This window comes from Squalius cephalus (assembly GCF_949319135.1).
Source record: "Squalius cephalus genome assembly, chromosome: 20".
Classification (NCBI taxonomy): Eukaryota; Metazoa; Chordata; class Actinopteri; order Cypriniformes; family Leuciscidae; genus Squalius; species Squalius cephalus.
In genome coordinates this window covers 3,673,225-3,692,750 of record NC_137141.1, presented here as the reverse complement: position 1 = coordinate 3,692,750, position 19,526 = coordinate 3,673,225, and the positions used below count along the sequence as shown (strand labels likewise).

At 37.6% G+C, this 19,526-nt stretch overlaps 1 protein-coding gene and 1 long non-coding RNA gene across 2 annotated transcripts; both read left to right on the top strand.

Annotated features, from left to right (window-relative positions):
* Positions 1-988: 988 nt before the first annotated feature.
* On the top strand, positions 989-2,836 carry LOC307148205 (uncharacterized protein; the record flags this gene model as incomplete). Its single annotated transcript, XM_079853560.1, has 5 exons — positions 989-1,239; positions 1,708-1,806; positions 2,048-2,280; positions 2,398-2,576; positions 2,737-2,836. Exons 1-5 carry the CDS (start codon positions 1,086-1,088, stop codon positions 2,834-2,836), a joined length of 765 nt encoding a protein of 254 aa, XP_079709686.1. The 5' UTR covers positions 989-1,085.
* A 106-nt stretch (positions 2,837-2,942) lies between these two features.
* Positions 2,943-3,597, top strand: LOC307148044. Its single transcript, XR_013819402.1, has 3 exons — positions 2,943-3,046; positions 3,270-3,395; positions 3,544-3,597. It is a non-coding gene; the product is annotated as an uncharacterized lncRNA (long non-coding RNA).
* The last annotated feature ends 15,929 nt before the right edge of the window (positions 3,598-19,526 follow it).

The following is a 19,526-nucleotide window of genomic DNA, read 5'->3' as shown; positions in this document are numbered from 1 at the left end:
CATAAGTCTGAAAATACTAATTGCATTTGCTTTTATAGATGTGATGTAAATGGTTAGTAAGACCCTTTTATGCAACTACTGAATAATGCTCAATTATAAGTGCTGCTGATATAAGTGCTCTGCAATATAGGCTGCCATGGCCATGGAAACTGCCTTTCCTAAAAAAAAAACGAGGAAAAGGAGGAAGAGATCCCTCACTAATCCACTGGTCACAGGCAGGCATGAGAAACGTCGGGAAACACACTGCCCTGAATCAGGTTTGTTCTTTACTAAAACATGATTACTGTATCTAAGAATAAAGATAATTCATTAAATAGTGTTTTGGTGGTTACACGTATTATAAAATGAGAGTCAGAAACCACTTTGACAAAATGGTGTTGCAATGTTTGTGAAAAATGTTCTTACTAATATAGAAGATAGTTAAAGAGCATGCGACTGATAATCCTTACTTGTGTTGTGTATTAATAATTTATATAGTTTCCCTCCCTCCAGTCCTTATGGAATATTTTCATTTGGAAATGAATTGGTTTCATGTTATATTGATCAAAGGGTTAAGCAAAATGACTGTCTCTGCAGCTGCTTCTCAATCCAGAAGAAGGGATCCTGTGCATGAGGAGGGCTTTCAGATAGAAGATCAAGAGTTGGGAAGTCTTGGTGAGAATACTGAGTGTTACAGTAGTACAGTACACTACAGTTTTTCCAATTTCCACCATTTATTTAATCATAATTAAGCATTATGTTTTGTCTATGCTTCCACTACAGACTCACAGTATAACTGATATATACTTGTGATCATAATCATGAGTATAGACCTTTTAAGGACAAGTGAATGTATATTTTTGTTTTTTAGAAACAAGACTCCAAGAGTTAAGGGACACCATAACTGCAGTCCAGGTTCCGGAGGGAACAGACAGAATGGTTTCTGCTTGGGAACAAAGGCAGTTCTCACAGATGTGAGAATGAAAACCGCTAGGCCTATGCTTTTGGATGCAAAGCTCTCAGCCGAGAGAGTATTCATCCAAAACTGTCACAGATGCTGTGCTGTAGAAGCTGTGATTAGGTGCCTGGACTGTGTACCACTAGACATGGAGTTCCTCTGTGCTACCTGTGACATGGAGGCCCACAAGAGAAATGTCTTCCATGACAGAGAGGCTGTGTTCCATGGATTTCTTGAGCCCATTCCCCCTACAACTGCTGTGGTGGTGAATGAAAATGGCCAGCCTCAGTTTTGTGAACAAAGTATGTTAAAATTAGCATTATATCAAATTGTCTCATACTTAAAGTGTAATTGTCCAAATGTTGTTGTAGATAGTGCACATGTTTATATTTAACAGTGTTTCTAAATGGCTTAGACATTTTTTCTAAAATGCTAATCTCATTTTAAGTTTATTCTAAAAACTCTAAAGTGCAAGTGTGAAATTTTATAGCTGAATAACAAAAGTATGATTGGTTTTGACAGTTCTGTCCAGCATATCTTTGACCAGCTAAGTCAATTGCGTCTTAATATTTTTCAAAATGTGCTTAAGCATTTACATGTTGTTTCAACATAATGACAATTACAGGTGGAATAGTGGTGTGGCCAGTTTGGATTAATTGTTGGGTTTTAAAGCACTATTTTGAAAATGAGGTTAGCGTTTTGGGAAATGCATCTAAGGGACTGAGGAGAAGCTGTAAATACACCCTTCATAACTTCTTTCTGTTTTGCAGTATGTCAACTGCCTGTTCCTGCACCAAGGTCAATTTGTGAATGCACTCATGACCTCACAATCACTCCAGGGAAGCATATTTCTGTGGTCACCATCAATGGTATGTTGTTCTGAAAGCCCTCCTTTTTGTGCAAGTATTATTGTACTAGAACTTTACTTTTGCACTGTGTGCAACGCAAAGCTTTTTATAACCATGTCATTTTCAGGCAATGCCCAAATGCCATGTCAAATAGCTAATATATCATATATTTGTATCTCTGTATAGAAGCCAATCTGTTGCAATTTGATTACTGAAATTATTTTAGTCTTGACTACAGTACAGTATATTCACTTGTTCACAGGACGATACAATGTCTGCTTGCCTCGGAAATCCTGTCCATCATGCTCTGCAGAATGGACTCCCGAGGTGAAGGACCTGCTTGTTTATCGGTACTGGCCAGCTAGCACCAGCTGCCAGACCCTATACAAGTTTGATGTCTTCACCTCGTTTGAGCATATGAAGGTGACTGCACCAGCCATGTCCAGACAGGCCTTCCTGAAAATGTTGGAGCACAGATCTGTTCAAGCTGGAAGGGTAAATCTGCCTGAATATCATTGAAACATATAACAAACAAAATTATATTACTGTATACCTAATATTTAATTGTGGGCATTGCTTCAAAATTCTAACCAATCATTTCTTAATATGCAGACAGGTAGTATCTGTGCTGATACATTTCAGCGGAGCTTTTTTGAGTTTACCTTCTGTGAATACAAAGAAGAGGATATGTGCCAGGTCCATCATTTTGAGTGCCCAGCATGTTCTCCAGACATGTTGGCTGTCTGCTCTGATGGGAACCGAAAGCATTACCGCTTCAGCAAGTCAAAAGGGTAGGTATAGGTATTTTTCAGAAGTTTATTTTAGACTTGTCTAACACAAATAGTAGCCCTTCGGGTTGTCATTGAGTGATCATAACTTACATTTTAACAAATAGTAAATGTAGTACTTGTGATTTTTTATTACTGACGCATGTTATCTTATCATGGACAGGACTGAGGAGCCACCCATATATGAGGGCTTGTTCCTGGCCAAGGACGAAGAAGTTGCTACCTTTGTTGATCTTGTCAGAGGCAACATGAGAAGTGTATGAACATTAGATTTATTTATTTTTTTAATAATAGTTGTTTATACAGATATTTTAGTTTTGTGTTTTTATGTATCTTAAAATGTGTTATAAACTGACTTTATAGACAAATGACAGTGCTGTCTGCGGTATTGCCAAGTTCACCGCTGGCAGAGAGATGTCCAAAAAGTCTGGTGCTCAGATAGATGAGGAGGGCATTCAAGTTGCAGTTTGCAGGTGTGTGTGTGTGTGTGTGTGTGTGTGTGTATGTGTGTGTGTGTGTGTGTGTGTGTGTGTGTGTGTGTGTGTGTGTGTGTGTGTGTGTGTGTGTGTGTGTAGCCAAGTATTATATTTATCATATATTTTGTTATAGGCACTCAGTTGACAGAGATGTGAGCTTAAGCCAGGCCTTACTGGGTCAATTGTTTCTTAACCACTACATTTTCTTCTGATTTATCAGACATGGGTTTCTTTTACGAGGACTGAACCATTACCGTGGAGAAATATTTGCTTACCCGATGTTTCTTCAAAGAGAGATGTCAAAGAAGGCAAATGTTACCTTCTTCTGTATGGATGTTACATGCAGGTATTGGTAATCCTCATTGTCATATTGAAAATCCAACTCCATGATTAAAATGTCTTGTTTCTCAGCTTTACAGTGATGTTAGTCATTTTAGATTTCAATTAAAAATGGATCTTTGTTACACTCACATGATGCTGCTCCTGCTTTTTAGGTACTGGCCCTACCTTAACAAAGTAGCAGAGGGTTTACCAGAGCTTCTGCCATTATCAGAAATGAGGCCATTCCTGAGCGTCATGCATGCCAAAGCCCATACAGCAAAATGCGAGGTACATGCAATAACTTTAAGTCTGGTATGGCTGTAGCTATAGGGAAATAATGGGTCGGATAATAGAACGTGCTGTGTGTTATCTTTCACTAACTGCTTTTCAGCTGCTTTTTCAAATTTGTTGGACAGGGATTTTGTTTTTCCCCACCAAATAAAAAGCTTGTGTCATGAGATGTTTTAGAGATAATTGTATGCATTAATGCAATCTTCAATGCAAAGGATTAGTTTTACATTTGTGCATGTTATGCCTGATTGTATGATGTTATATCAAAACTTCTGAAGTACTGCTACATAACACTTCTCACTCTGTGTTGCAGGTGAAATGGGGTGGCAGAAGCCAGGATGGAGCAGGAAACACAGTGGGAGAGGAAGTGGAGCAGGTATGGTATTATTGTCAGTATTTTAACTATGGCTACAAAGGGTCTTAATAGAAACCATAACACCAAAAGGCACTTATTTGTCATCTAAGTAAAACGCCTGGTGTGAGGGATAAAGTACATCCTTTATGTATGAGTTAATTGTGTAAAAATGAGTTATTTTCTTTATAGGTGAACAGCTTTCTCTCCAGGGCAGCACTTGTCACAAAATACATGACAAAAGCTGGTTGGTGTTACACTTACATTACACGCTCTGGTAGCCTAAATAAATAATAATAAATACTTAATAGTGTTTTTACAGGGAATTAAAAAAAACAACGTTTCTCTGTTCTGTTCTTACTAAATTTATCATTGTATTACTTCAAGGTAATTACCAGTTCAACTAACTTTTAGTGATAGGGTTTAGGCATGTCTGTTGGGTTTCTCTTATTGTCTTTTGAATGTGAAATCTTACTTTTTGGCTTGTGGGTGCCTTATTGTTTTCATCAGGAAGAGTGAACATGCTAACGCGACAGGCCATGGGTTGGAACAGAAGAAAGAGGGACAACCTTCATCAAGTGTTAGCCCACAGATATGTCAAAGTAAGGGTAAATTATAATTGAGATCCTAAGCACTGCCTCTTTCCATCAATGCACCAACTACAGCTAGATCTGAAACTATTTGTTGATTAATTGTTTAATCATGTTACGGAAAAAAATATGCGACTATTTTGATAATAATCATGTTTTATTTATTTTAAGTAACTGAGGGGAGGTCTGCTTGCTAGTATACACAGATATTTAATGTGTTATTTAATGTTACACCTGTCCTGATGAAAGTCTTGTACCGACTTTATTCATATTTTGAAATTGTTTATATTCTACAGAACCAATGCTGTCGCTAAAAAGATTTCTCAGAAAACATAATTCTGTTATACTTGTATAATATAATAATAAACATTCCTTGTCCACTATTCCATTACTTTCCCCAACCAAAGGCAACACCTTCAGGTTGAAGAGATCTGTCTTCGACCAGGTAATGCTGCTGAAACGCTTGGAGGAGGAGCAGAGCATCCTGGTAAAGGAGATGTCTCAGCACATCAAGTACCTTCTGAAGCAAGTGCAAGAAGTGGAGTCACTCAGAGGACAGACTTTGGAGCGCATCAAAACCAGCAGTATGTACAAGATCTTTAGATTTTAGTATCATGTATTTATTTATTTATTTATTTATTTATAATATAGATTATTGTAGTAATATAATATAGTCTATAATATAGATAATATAGATTACCAGCTATTTGGCACCAGTGTGCACAATGTAAAAGTTGTAAATACAGTAAATATAATGACTAAAAGGTAATGTTGAAGTTGCAAATTCAGCATTGTAAAATACAAAAATAGTTAGAAATGTCATGTTTTGTTTGATGTGTCATCTTTCTCTTTCTATTTTTTCCCACAATTCCTCTACAGGTTTCGGTGACCTGACAGAGGATGCTACACATGGGCTCAACAGTGTTCTCAATCGGAGGGGTCACTCACTTAGAAGTCAACACAAACAGGCTGTTAATGCATACAGCAGTATAGCCACTATGGAATGTGATTTCCTTTCCATACAGGAGGACATTGAGGAGTGGGATAACAATGGCTTCACCAGCCCCGAGTCTGAGGAAGAAGACACCTAAAGACCACTGCCAAACAACACAGAGGAACTGGAGATTTGTACAAAAAATCTTGCCTTGCCTTTGTTTTAAATAGCTGTACCAAAGTATCTACAGGAAAGTTTTTGTAGATTCTGTATGTATTTTTATTTAAAAAAATAGAAAAACATTGAGTTATTTATCTCTTCTAACATTTGAGCTTGCTGATTTCAAACCAAAACTGCTTATTGCTGCTTTAAATAATTAATTGTCATCATCTTTGCATGGAAAAATCTAATGAAGATTCAATGGCAGTCTGTGTAATTTTAACAAGTATAATTCGAATGTACTTTGGTATTTCCATAATATAAGTGAATTTATATTTGTATGCAATATGCATATACTACCCATATTATTTTGTAGTTTTTTTGTAGTTATAGCATACTGAATACAGTCAAATAGCATTGAAACCATAAATGTTATTCTTTTATGTTTTCCATATGACATCATCTAAATGTACATACAGACAGACAGACAGACAAATCCAAAGAATTTTCACTTACATCCTGTAAAACTGTATAAAGAAATGTCTTTGTAACTTGTGATGCATACATATGCACCACTGGTAACCACAGAGCAAGCAGAGTGTGGCCCCGCTGGGCATTACTGGTTGTAGCACCACCCCAGCAGAATACGTCCCTGGATTGAAGGTCCAGTGGCGCCGCAAACCTGCTCCATCTCTACCATCTCAGATAGGGGTGCCCCAAATTTAGTGAATCAGGCAGACTCCTGGCCTTCTTTCTTTTATTTTGTTTTTATTTTATATGCAAAGCACTTTGAAATGCAATAGTGTGAATATTTAAACTCCTTTATTATTTTGAATAACTTAATTTTTCTTGCTCTCATTTTGTGATTTTGTGCCATTCTAATAAACCCATTTGATGGAATTGTCTGTTGTGTGAACTTAATATGCTGCAGCAGGAAATGTTCAGTTTGCATTAGCAGTGACTTGATACAGACTTTTTTCACAGCTACACTCCATGATAAAGCTGTTGTTCTCTTGTACTTATATGGCACTTCTACTCCACTACATCTCAAAGGGAAATATTGTACTTTTTACTTCACTACATTTATCTGACAGCTTTAGTTACTTTACAAAGGTGGAGTTTTGCACACAAACAATATGAAGAGTATAAATTAGGTACTCAACAGTTTATACAAGAACAGTTAGTGCATTAGTTGATCGACAGAACTTTAATTACCAGCTATTTAGATAAGTCATGTCATGTAAAAACATTTCATGGTTCCAGCTTCAGAAATGTGAAGATTTTCATCTAGATTATTTTAATAGATATTTTTAAACATTTTTAGGTTTAGACTGACAAAACAAGCAGTGTGAAGGTGTTACTTTTGGGCTATGGGCTCTCGATTAATAAAAATAAAAAAAATCAGCAAATTCATCCATAATGAAATAATCATCTCATGCAGTCAGAGACTAAACTGTTCACCCACAACCAACTACAACAGTAAAATCCTGCTTTTACATTAACACATGAGGAATAATAATATCATGATAACAAATTATTAGTACTTTTACTTAAGTAAATGATCTGAAAACGTCATCCACCACTGACATCATTTGAAAGTACTATTTGGGCACCTAATAGGCCCTATGCCCAGCTGCACTACTTCCTGAACTTCAGCCAGCTCCTTTGTTTCCTGTCTGCCATTATTGGACAAACTGATTAATCCAGGTGTGTCTGATTATTGTTGTTGGTCAGACACACCTGGATTAATCAGTTTGTCCAATAATGGCAGACAGGAAACAAAGGAGCTGGCTGAAGTTCAGGAAGTAGTGCAGCTGTGCATAGGGCCTATTGCATCTTTTAGATTAATGCTGATGCTCATAAGTTCATGACTCTATCTAAAACACCCAAATAGTCTGTTTTTTGCTTGGCTGCGGTACATACATATGTGCAGTGTTGTTATAATACTAAATTTCAAAAAAAATATATAAAAGTTGAGGTCGGGGCCTCAAAGTCCTCACTGAAACTATGCCTGAGCCAAGGCTGTGTCCATGTAAAGTTAAAATTTAAACTTTGTTGTAGGACTAAACCAAATATATGGTTGGAAAGGGCTCGACCTGGAGAGTAACATATGTCAGTCTGAAGGTTGTAAATGGCTCCTGCTTTGAAATATTGACCTCTGAACCTTGACCTTGGTGCATGTTTGAAAGCTTGTCATTCAGGAACAGAAAGGGCTACAGACATGAAACCAACTGTTATAAATAGCTGTTGACTTCAGCTATATGACTATACCCATATGGGTAGAGTCACCAAGAGGTTTTGCTATCAAAAATGGTCAAACTTGATTTTCACCTATTTAACAGTAAGGTATTTAAAATTGTATTACACAAATGTGATTCCCATCCCCTTTAACCCATCAGTGTATTCTTGCATCATTATTTACAAATCTCAATTTCAATATATTGAGACATATATTTTTAAACTACAATTCCCTCTAGCCGCGCCATGCCACTTCATACTAATTAGTACCATATTTGTAGTTTTTTCTGTTTGCAAACGTTAGGCTGTGATTAGGGTTGTAAAAAGATGTATGCACTGAATATATTAAATATCTAGTACAGCCGAACTAGTACTTACACTGTATTTAGATGTTGTGTGATATGCAAAAGTAAAGATTTTGGTTTATTTCGGATATTTTCCGAGCTGGAAAACAAAACAAATCAGCGTCACAGTAGTTCTTCCGGTTTGCAAAATAGGGTTTTCTAAACACATATCATGATAATATCTTAATGTTTAACTGCAGCCGTAGCATATATTACAATGAATTTATGTGGTTTACTTTAAAAAAGCAAACCGGTGATTAAGGCGATTTTAGCAAGTAGGCCCATTATACACGCGTTTCGGGATTATGTTCACACTCGGCTGGAGTTACATAACGTACCTCCCTAATTACACATCGGAAGTGTAATTTAGGAGCTTTAGGCATTTGTATATTGTATAATTAGAATTTCAAAATGTTTGTTCGGCCGCTATGACTTAAATAAAATTGTTACGTTACACAATACTGCATTTTGTTAGTAAGGATTAAGGTGCTATGTAAATTGCGTGGTCAATGATATGAACAGTGTGTGGTCAATGATATATGGACAGACCTGAAAAACACCCATAATAAATTAAAACATTTACAGTGCGTTCTCACGTTGTTTGTAATAGGCTTAACTTACTAATATAAGGCTACAAATTACTCCTAAATGTGTAAATATGTATATAATTTCCTTTCTCTTTTCCTTGTTGTTATACAGGTATACATTACCTTTATCAAAGTCTCAATAGGCTATTAACTTTGCTAATGTCCATATATTAACTCTCCTTATGTGATTTATGTCCATATTAAATTCTTATTGTGGATTTACTGATTATCAAATAAAGTTTAACTGGAAGTTTTCAACCATCCCCTTGATATAAAACAATCCATAAAAAACTCGCTGTCACAGATTGTCAAACTTCATAATAAAAGACAAATCTGAAAATGTCACATAGTACACTTCATTTATTTTGTTAGGTATTGTTCATGACAGTGAAGTGAATAACAGAAATGGCAAATGAACAACAAATATAGTACCAAACAGCACTTTATTTAAGATGATCTCAATTCCCTTATTTGAAGTGTGTGTGTGTGTGTGTAGTCCCATTTGTGAAATGCACATTTTCATTCCCATCAAAAAATTAAATAGTTATTTTACATTGTCAACACACAATCAGCTTCAAGATGAGTAACTGCTACATAGGGTTAGCCCAAACAGTATGTTATGCAAATAAGGACATGGAATGATTTCATAGTTAATTATGATACTGTAATTTAGCAAGAGGTTGAAAGATTGATAACAAAAATTAAGGCATTTCGAAACCTGTGAATAAAATGGGAAGTTGCTCATGTAGTTTAATTTTATATTTGTGGCGGAGGTTATTTAATATGAAATCTTAAATGAAACCATGTCCTTTTCAATATTGAGCTATGTCCCCCAATAAAGCACTCCAACTGTGTGTGTCATCAGTGGACTGAACATTTTGGTAGTTGTGAAAGGATCAGTTGTTGCCCATAGTTTAGCTTGTCTGAGTCAAAATACAATCAACTGTAACTTTTCCATGGTCTGTTGGCAACAAAACAATCCATATAGGGGTCCTTCAAGTTTAAGAAATGTTAAGTCTGTTGACTGTTGCACTTTATTGAATCCATACAGATAAAAGAGGCTGCAACAAGCTTGAATAAAAACCATGAAGAATATTAAAGTTCAAATTACATTACAAACTGTTTAGCTGATGTAACATGACAATATTATGGAACAATACAAGTGGACAACAACAAAATATGTAAAGAAAATACACTTAACAAGAACAAGGAAAAAATGCATGTTTGCAATGTATGTTGCATATTTGCAGGATAGCTGCATGGGAATCAGGCTGGCTGCCAGGATGGAGGCCAGGTCTTTCCACTGAGAAAAACATAAATGAATAGAGGGAAGTTGAGGGAGAATTAGTTAGTATAATACACATTGAATTGATTGTCATGAATGTAACATTTACTGTTTTACAATACTTTGCAGAGTAATGCAGAGCATCAAGAATCTGTTGTTCCAGAGTGGGGACGAGGTGAGCAGCTTAAAAGGTCAAAATGTTGTGGAATAAAATAAATCCTCTGACTCACAAATAAATGTATCCATTCGCAGTGTACTAATCGTCAAACCCTGAAACCCTGATGTTTCCTCTGACTATACCATCAACATCTCCAATCACTGCATTCCTCTTCTAGAGACTTGCAGCAGAAACTCAAAAGTGAATAATAAATACTCAAGCATGCACATCATAATCTAAGTTAAGTCATTAAAAGTACTTTATATATCCCCTTGGGAAAATTCAGATGGGTAATTTTGTGTAGCCTGACCTAAGCCAAAAGACAACAGCCCATGTACGTTGACCTGAAAAATGCTTGGAATAAAGACTAGGTAGTAGCTATATGCTGAATTATTGGAAAAATGTTGTGTAAATAATGCATCCCTACTTTGTGGCCCTTCCATAGTTACATTTAAATAGTGAATTTCACTTTTGGTTTCATATGGCTGTGGACACACTCACAATTGTAAACAGCATACAAAAACTGTTTGCATGATCATTTTTCTTTAATAATCTCTACCCATGACAATGTCTTGTCAACAATCCCAACAAATGAAAACAGTACATTACACTACATTTATTCATTTAGCCGACGCTTTTATCCAAAGCGACTTACAATTGCTGTTTATGTCAAATGTCGCACGCCTCTGGAGCAACTAGGGGTTAAGAGTCTTGCTCAGGGATGTACAGAGTACACTCTCTGCCAATACAGAGAGATCCAAGAACCCAATAATAAAATGCATGTAATCGTACATAACCAAAAGCTATTTAACATACCACATTGTGCAGGGCTGCCAGTCATAAAGATGTTCTGTCCTCCCCTGTGGCAGGAAGACAAAGACATTGTAGGAGTGAAAATATATTAATTGTTGACATAGTTTATATACTGCATATTTAGAATAATAGTCATCAAATAAGATCCATGACTGACACTTCAAGCTAAAGGTATTTACAGGATGCCTACATATCCAGCTCAATGTTGTGACTTAGACAACGGCATTTTGTCAAGGTAACATTAAGTAATCACTGTGAAGCTGCTTTCATACAATCTGTATTGTAAAAAGCGCTATATAAAAAGGTGACTTGTCTTGACGTGGGTGTCTTTAGGGGTAATAATTGTTTTTTTGGGGGATAAATAATAAAAGCGATAAAACCATTGTTTTTATAATCACATATTTGTTGCTGCATTTTAAGTGAAATTTAACTTGGTTAAGGTTTTGAAATGACAATAGCCAATAGCATTATTTAAAGGTATAGCGGAGGATCTTTCCGAATTTTAAATAAGTCCCGCCCTCTCCACTTTTTGAAAAGTTTGATTGATTCACCAGAATGATTGACAATTAGGAGGACCAATAGTATAGAGAATCCACCCGGAAATAAAAAATCCTCCGCTATACCTTTAACTAATTGAGAGGAAACACTGTTATCCAGTTAGTCATTGTCCTACCTTTCTGTTCCTTGTCTTTTTTATTTCACGGACTGGGAACATTTCAAGCCGATTGTGAGGGCAATCTGTAATTGTAAGGAATATATTATTTGCACCAATGTCCACAATATGTGTAGTATTTTTTGTGCAGGAATCAATTCACAATGCACACATTTATGCATTTTTTCCACTGTTTGTCATTAGCACATTTAGCTCCTCCTAGTGAGATTTGAGAACCACAGGAGTATCAAAGACTGCATGGTTCTATTCAAAATCTTTGTTTCTTTGCCATCCCTTCTTTAGGTTGTGTCTCCTAATGGACTGTTTACATTTTACATCGCTTGCCACAGAGCAGATATATTTTACACTGGTATTCTTTACACTGGGACTTTAACTTTGCAGCTCTCTAATTACAGGGATGTGTAGACAACCATCAATTCAATTACTATTTATAGAAAAAATAATAAAATAATATAGCATCTAGGCATACAGTATAATTGCAATCCTGAAGTGGACAACAACAAAATATGTAAAGAAAATACACTTAACAAGAACAAGGAAAAAATGCATGTTTGCAATGTATTGTGTCGGTACACGATCCGTTCAACCTGCACGATCCGTTTCACGCATGCGCATAATTACGTACGTTAAATAACAAACGGGTTCTTATGGACGTATTTTGTTATTCTGTGCCGTGATGAAGACAGAAATATTATGTCGGTGCCTGTAACAGTTTTATACACTGCTGTCACGTTATTTGAGCTGTTTCTGGATGAAGGCAGACTTGGACGTATTTTGACAGTGGGTCGTGTTGACACGAGTTCAGGGAAAACTTCCTAATGTCAAGTTTAAAATTGTGTTTACATGAGGTAAAGTATAATCGCAATATTGCTAAAATCCCATTATACGCATGCGTAGAACGGATCGTGCAGGTGGAACGGATCGTGTACCGACATGCACCGTGAAATGTGGGGCAAAAGTGAGTTGTGCATCTGTAGAGGCAGTGGGCGGAGCCTACATGAATATTCATGAGTTTCCCAGGCATGCGCGTGGAACTGCTCATTCTAGTTCACGCTCCTCGTTTCTCAGCAGGTTTAATGGATTATTTCAAAAAAGGTAAACATAGTTTCAGCGCGAACTTAAACTACAATTGTGTATCGTTTTGTTAAACTCAATGTTTTTATTAATTCGTCACTGACTGAATGATTGCTGGCATTCACTTCATGTAGGCAGGCCTAGCCTATATAAAGCACAGCAAACTTCAACTCGTTCATTTCGTTGTTCATTTTCGTTTTGTTCGTTTCCTTTTCCTCTGTACATTGCAATGCTTTAAACTGTCTTTTGTTATCATTTGTTGAATGTCACTGCAATAAAAATAAAAAAATACGTTCCACTTTTACCGTAAAACCAAAAATTCCAGAACACCTGAATGATCAGGCTACAGCACTTATTTCCAACAGAAGAGCAGAATATTCCTAAATACATGAACCATTACCATTTAATTTATTTATTGCTAAGCTCTTCTGATAACTTACCTTATGAAGCTTTACAACTGTGTCATCTCTGGCAATAATCTCTGGGAAATAACTCCACAACCATATCCGTGTCCAAATAAACATTTAAGATTTGCATGACAAAAGTTTGGAATCACTATGATTTAAGAAATGTTATACTTTTAAAGCAGGCAAGGTCAATTTCCACACTTCATTAAGCAGCACAACCATTTTCAACTGTGATAATAATCAGAAATGTTTATTGAGCAGCAAATCAGTATTAGAATGATTTCTGAAGGGTCATGTGACACTGAAATCTAGAGTAAAATGAGCTCTGCCATCACAACATTAAAATAATAAAATCTTAGGATGTAGTGGAGGAAGTGTATGAAGAAGATATAAAGGAGCCAACTTGTTTAGTTTTTAAAATTGAACTAAGAGCCAGTGAAAATGTTGTAAAACAGGAGAAATATGTTCTGTAACATAACATTAGAGCGAGTAGACTTTGTAAAGTTGCTACTACTTACATGTCAAGTGATAAGCAATATTGGAGTTGGATGAATGATGGGCAAATATTTGGTTTTCTAACTTGTCCTGGGAACCCTCAGTACTGCACACCCACTTCAGATCTTGCAGTTTCTATAAATGAGCTAATGTGATGAATCCGGTATATTAGATGAGGGAAACGTACAAAGTCTGCATCTGAAAACTTAGGCAGCTGACTCATTGCCTCGCTGCCCTATCAGGCAACGACTTAGCAGGCAGCGTTTACACACTAAGGTGCCTCACAAAACCGATTTAGTTTAGTTTTTATTTATTTGAGCAGTAACCATTCTGATTTCAGACAGACTTATGAGGCAGCATAACGGTTTAATGATCTTCAACACTAATTATTTTTTAGAAATTACTTCAAAGTGGTAAAAGTTGGTCAAAATGTACATTTTGTGCTTCCAATATGTGCAGTGCAGGGGGTGTTCCAGGACAGGTTTGCAAACCCCTTATCTAGATACACTTGATGTGGGGCACCAAAAGGCTAACCTGACACATCTGATTGAACTGTGAAAAGGAATTAAAAAAGTGGCATAATGGTTGACTGATTTATTTTCTCTTTTCAAAGGGCCGTTGGGAGAGCGACAACAGAGGAGTGAGAAGCTGCACGGTTATTGTTTTGTTTGTGAAATGGTTAATTTTTCAGATATGCATATATAACGTGTGCATATATATATATATATATATTACTTTTTTCTTCTCTTGTTTTGTGATACTTGTACTTGCTTAATAAAGTAACTTTAAAAGTGAACTACTGGTTTCTGTTCATTGAATACCTTTAACATTTTAGTATAGTTTAGTGGATTACATGTAATGATTGTATTTAGGGGTTTACTGTAAAATAAGGTAACCCAAACAGACAAATATGGTAGCCCATATATATACCCGTTGTGGCCCATAAGAGCCCTAGATAAGACCTATCTGGGTCCCATCATCAACCCATCTGGGCAGATTCCTGTAGGCCCTAAATGGGTGCTACCTAGGTTACCCACATGGGCCCGATATGGAGCCCATCAAGAGCCCATCATCAACCCATGTGTGCAGACTCCTGTAGGCCCTAAATGGGTGCTACCTAGGTTACCCATATGGGCCCGATATGGAGCCCATCAAGAGCCCATCATCAACCCATGTGTGCAGACTCCTGTAGGCCCTAAATGGGTGCTACCTAGGTTACCCATATGGGCCAGATATGGAGCCCATCAAGAGCCCATCATCAACCCATCTGGGCAGACTCCTGTATGCCCTAAATGGGTGCTACCTAGGTTACCCATATGGGCCAGATATGGAGCCCATCAAGAGCCCATCATCAACCCATGTGTGCAGACTCCTGTAGGCCCTAAATGGGTGCTACCTAGGTTACCCATATGGGCCCGATATGGAGCCCATCAAGAGCCCATCATCAACCCATGTGTGCAGACTCCTGTAGGCCCTAAATGGGTGCTACCTAGGTTACCCATGTGGGCCCGATATGGAGCCCATCAAGAGCCCATCATCAACCCATGTGTGCAGACTCCTGTAGGCCCTAAATGGGTGCTACCTAGGTTACCCATATGGGCCCGATATGGAGCCCATCATCAACCCATGTGTGCAGACTCCTGTAGGCCCTAAATGGGTGCTACCTAGGTTACCCATATGGGCCCGATATGGAGCCCATCAAGAGCCCATCATCAACCCATGTGTGCAGACTCCTGTAGGCCCTAAATGGGTGCTACCTAGGTTACCCATGTGGGCCCGATATGGAGCCCATCAAGAGCCCATCATCAACCCATGTGTGCAGACTCCTGTAGGCCCTAAATGGGTGCTACCTAGGTTACCCATATGGGCCCGATATGGAGCCCATCATCAACCCATGTGTGCAGACTCCTGTAGGCCCTAAATGGGTGCTACCTAGGTTACCCATATGGGCCCGATATGGAGCCCATCAAGAGCCCATCATCAACCCATGTGTGCAGACTCCTGTAGGCCCTAAATGGGTGCTACCTAGGTTACCCATATGGGCCCGATATGGAGCCCATCAAGAGCCCATCATCAACCTATCTGGGCTAACACATGTGGGACCACCACGGAAACCGCGGCCAAAATTAGCTGGGTTCCCAGTTGGGTAGCCCAGGTGGGCCCCGGATATCAGCCCATTTGCAGCCCGTTTGGGCCCCACATGGGTGTGTTGGCTGGGCAGTTGATAAAAATATTTCACAATATTATTGTTAAATGATAAACTCAGATAAATGTAGTCTTGGTACCTTAGAGGTACCTTACCTTAGAACCTTACTAATACCAAACTTTTGAACAGTGTATATATTGTTATATCAAAACCAGCACAAGCACACCTTGCAATCAAAACATTAAAAATAATATTGTTGAAGTTTAAGTTTGCTGTAGCTACTGTATATAGGCCTAGACGAAGTGAATGCCAGCAATCATTCAGTCAGTGACGAATTAATAAAAACATTGAGTTTAACAAAACGATACACAATTGTAGTTTAAGTTCGCGCTGAAACTATGTTTACCTTTTTTGAAATAATCCATTAAACCTGCTGAGAAACGAGGAGCGTGAACTAGAATGAGCAGTTCCACGCGCATGCCCGGGAAACTCATGAATATTCATGTAGGCTCCGCCCACTGCCTCTACAGATGCACAACCACTTAGAGAAGGCAAAAATCTTAGAGAATGCTGTATCTGTGCAATTGCAGAGCTTTCTAGAAACAAACAATATTGCAGAAAAATTCCAATCTGGATTTAGGAAAAAACATAGTACTGAGTCAGCACTTCTAAGAGTTTTAAACGATATTTTATTATTTGTTGATTCTGGGAACTCAGCAATCTTGGTCCTATTAGATCTGAGCGCAGCATTTGATACAGTTGATCATGAAATTCTTTTAACGCGTCTTGAAAAGTGTGTGGGCATTCAAGGAACTGCCCTTAGCTGGTTCAGATCTTATCTTAGTAATAGAACCTTTTCAGTGGGTATTGGTCGCGCTGTATCATCTGTAGCACGAGTTGCCTGTGGTGTTCCTCAAGGGTCTATTCTGGCTCCCATTTTATTTTCACTATATATGTTACCACTAGGCTCAATTCTTAAGAAGCATGGAGTGTCCTTTCATTTTTATGCAGACGACACCCAAATCTATCTCCCTTTGAAACATAATGACAAGCAAGGCCTAGAAACTTTGCTTGCCTGTTTAACTGATGTACGATCTTGGATGTCTTTGAATTTCTTGCACTTAAATGAGAGTAAGACGGAAGTAATTGTTTTTGGCCCCTCTGTGGGGAAAGCAAACCCGAATACTGATTATGATTATTTAAACTCTTATATCAAACCCACTGTGAAAAATTTAGGAGTTCTTTTTGATTCATCTCTCAAGTTTGACCAACATATAAATTCTGTGGTAAAGTCTTGTTTTTTCCATATTAAATTGCTGTCCAAAGTCAAAACTTTTTTATCTTTTAACGATCTTAAAACTGTCACACATGTTTTTGTTTTATCTCGTTTGGACTATTGTAATTCTCTGTATATGGGATTACCCAAATCCTCCATGTCACGGCTTCAGATGGTCCAAAACGCTGCTGCCAGGTTTTTAACTGGGGTTCGTAGACGAGAACACATTACTCCGATACTATCATCCTTAAATTGGTTGCCAGTGTGTTATAGAGTTGATTTTAAAATTTTGTTGTTAGTTTTTAAGGCTTTGATTGGTCTGGCACCATCCTATTTGTCAGATCTTATAAATGTGAAAAAGTCAACAAGATGCTTGCGATCCTCAGACAGCATTATACTGTCGTATCCAAGATCGAGACTGAAGTTGCGAGGTGATCGTGCTTTTTCAGTGGCCGGTCCTAGGATGTGGAACAGTCTTCCCTTATCTGTGAGGTCTGCTACGTCTGTTTATGAATTTAAATCTAAACTACAGTCTTATCTATTTACTCTTGCATATCACTCATAATTTTGATCTCGTTAAACCCTATCTATAGTGTTTTATTATCTGTTATTAATATATTGTGTGTGGTTTTGTCTTATATTTATTAACTTGTACAGCACAGTGGTCAACGTCTGTTGTGTTTATTTGTGCTTTATAAATAAATAAAATGAAAATGAATGAAATGAAAATGAAACCAAAGTCCTTTTAGGCAAGTCGTGCCACTCGGCCGCCATCTTGGCAACGCCTCCGGGCAGCTATTTCGGACTAACAAGACCAGGCTCCTATCTAAATGAATGGGCAGAGAGTCAGAACTGCACTTTCACTGGTCACCGGGACATAAAAACTGCATGTATAGAAACAGCAGTAAAATATGATAAAAATCGCTGAAAAAGTTTGATGACTTTGCCCCAAAATAAGGTTTAAAACGCCTTTTTCCCCACAGGTTATACTTTTACTACGCATGCGCAAGGATTCACGTTCACGACACCAACTTCATTCACGTCTCTATCCAGAATGCCGGTGTTGTGCCAAGCAATTAAACAATTATATGTATTTAAATGTCTGAAACCTAAAATAAACATTATGTGGTTAAACACACTGAACAGTTGTGATATAGCCTATGACAAGCACTGAGCGCGTCCGTCTTTGGCTCAGCGCCAGTCACAGCGCGAAAGCACAGGTTGAATATGGCAGTTATGTCACGTCACTGTACATTCGCTCCTTAGTGGTCAGCTGCTGACTGTTAAAAGCAGATGATTGGCTTTCCAGCGGGAGGGGCGGGACATGTGCATACAACCGCCATCTTTGCCGTTACGGGTTTTCCTTATATATTTGTATTGAGGATTGAGGAAGTGGAAAACAGTGAAAAACAGTGAAACACTTGAAAGCGAAAAACAGTGTTTGAGATTCGTCGCAGCAGATTCAAGCAGCTGTAGTTATGTACTTGTGTTTGTGCTAGAAAAATATACAGGACATTTGTGAGAAAATATTCTACAAGTGTGCAACTCTCATTGGATGAATTCACATACTGATTTGCAGATGAGCAAAATTTCTCCGTGACTTCACATTTTTTGATGCAGGTGTTTAAATGCGTTTTGCACCATATTCACTGCAGCAACTGTAGCAAAAATGTGAGCGTATGAGTTTCTTAATTTGTGATTTGTAGTAGAATAGGATTTGTGCACCTGTAATGAAGAATTTGAGAAGGTGTAACTGTTGTGTTGTGTTTGTGAAAGATAAAAAAAAGTCTACAAGTTTGCAACTCTTAAAACATTTCTCTCTGTGACTTCAAATTTACTGATACACATGTGTGGCTATTCTCTACAACTACAAATTTCACTGTCACGGGCGCTCAGTAGTTTTGCACCAAAAATACCTTCATAGTATGTTATTGAGTCACATTTTACTCCGGTGAATCAGCATAAACTTATAAATGGAAAAAGTTAATGTATAAACTTAATAACACGATGAAAAAATATTAATTTGTTCGATCAAACAATGCTTAATTCCATTTTCATGTCGCATTTCAACCGTCTGTGGGTATAGTGAACCGCGTGGGTGTTCCTCGTTCACTGACGCCATTGCTGGCTGTGCGTGCCTGTGAGACGCGCCTGGGTGAAAGCAAAAGATGATAAATATAGAGGTAAATGATTAATATAGGATTAAAAGTTCTTGTGGAAACAATATTGCTATGTTCTATTGTTTAATTTTACTATTTCATTCTAAATTACTATAAGTGTGGTCATAGTGAACCGCGTGGTTATTCCTCCATTTCAGTTCACCGGCGCCATTATT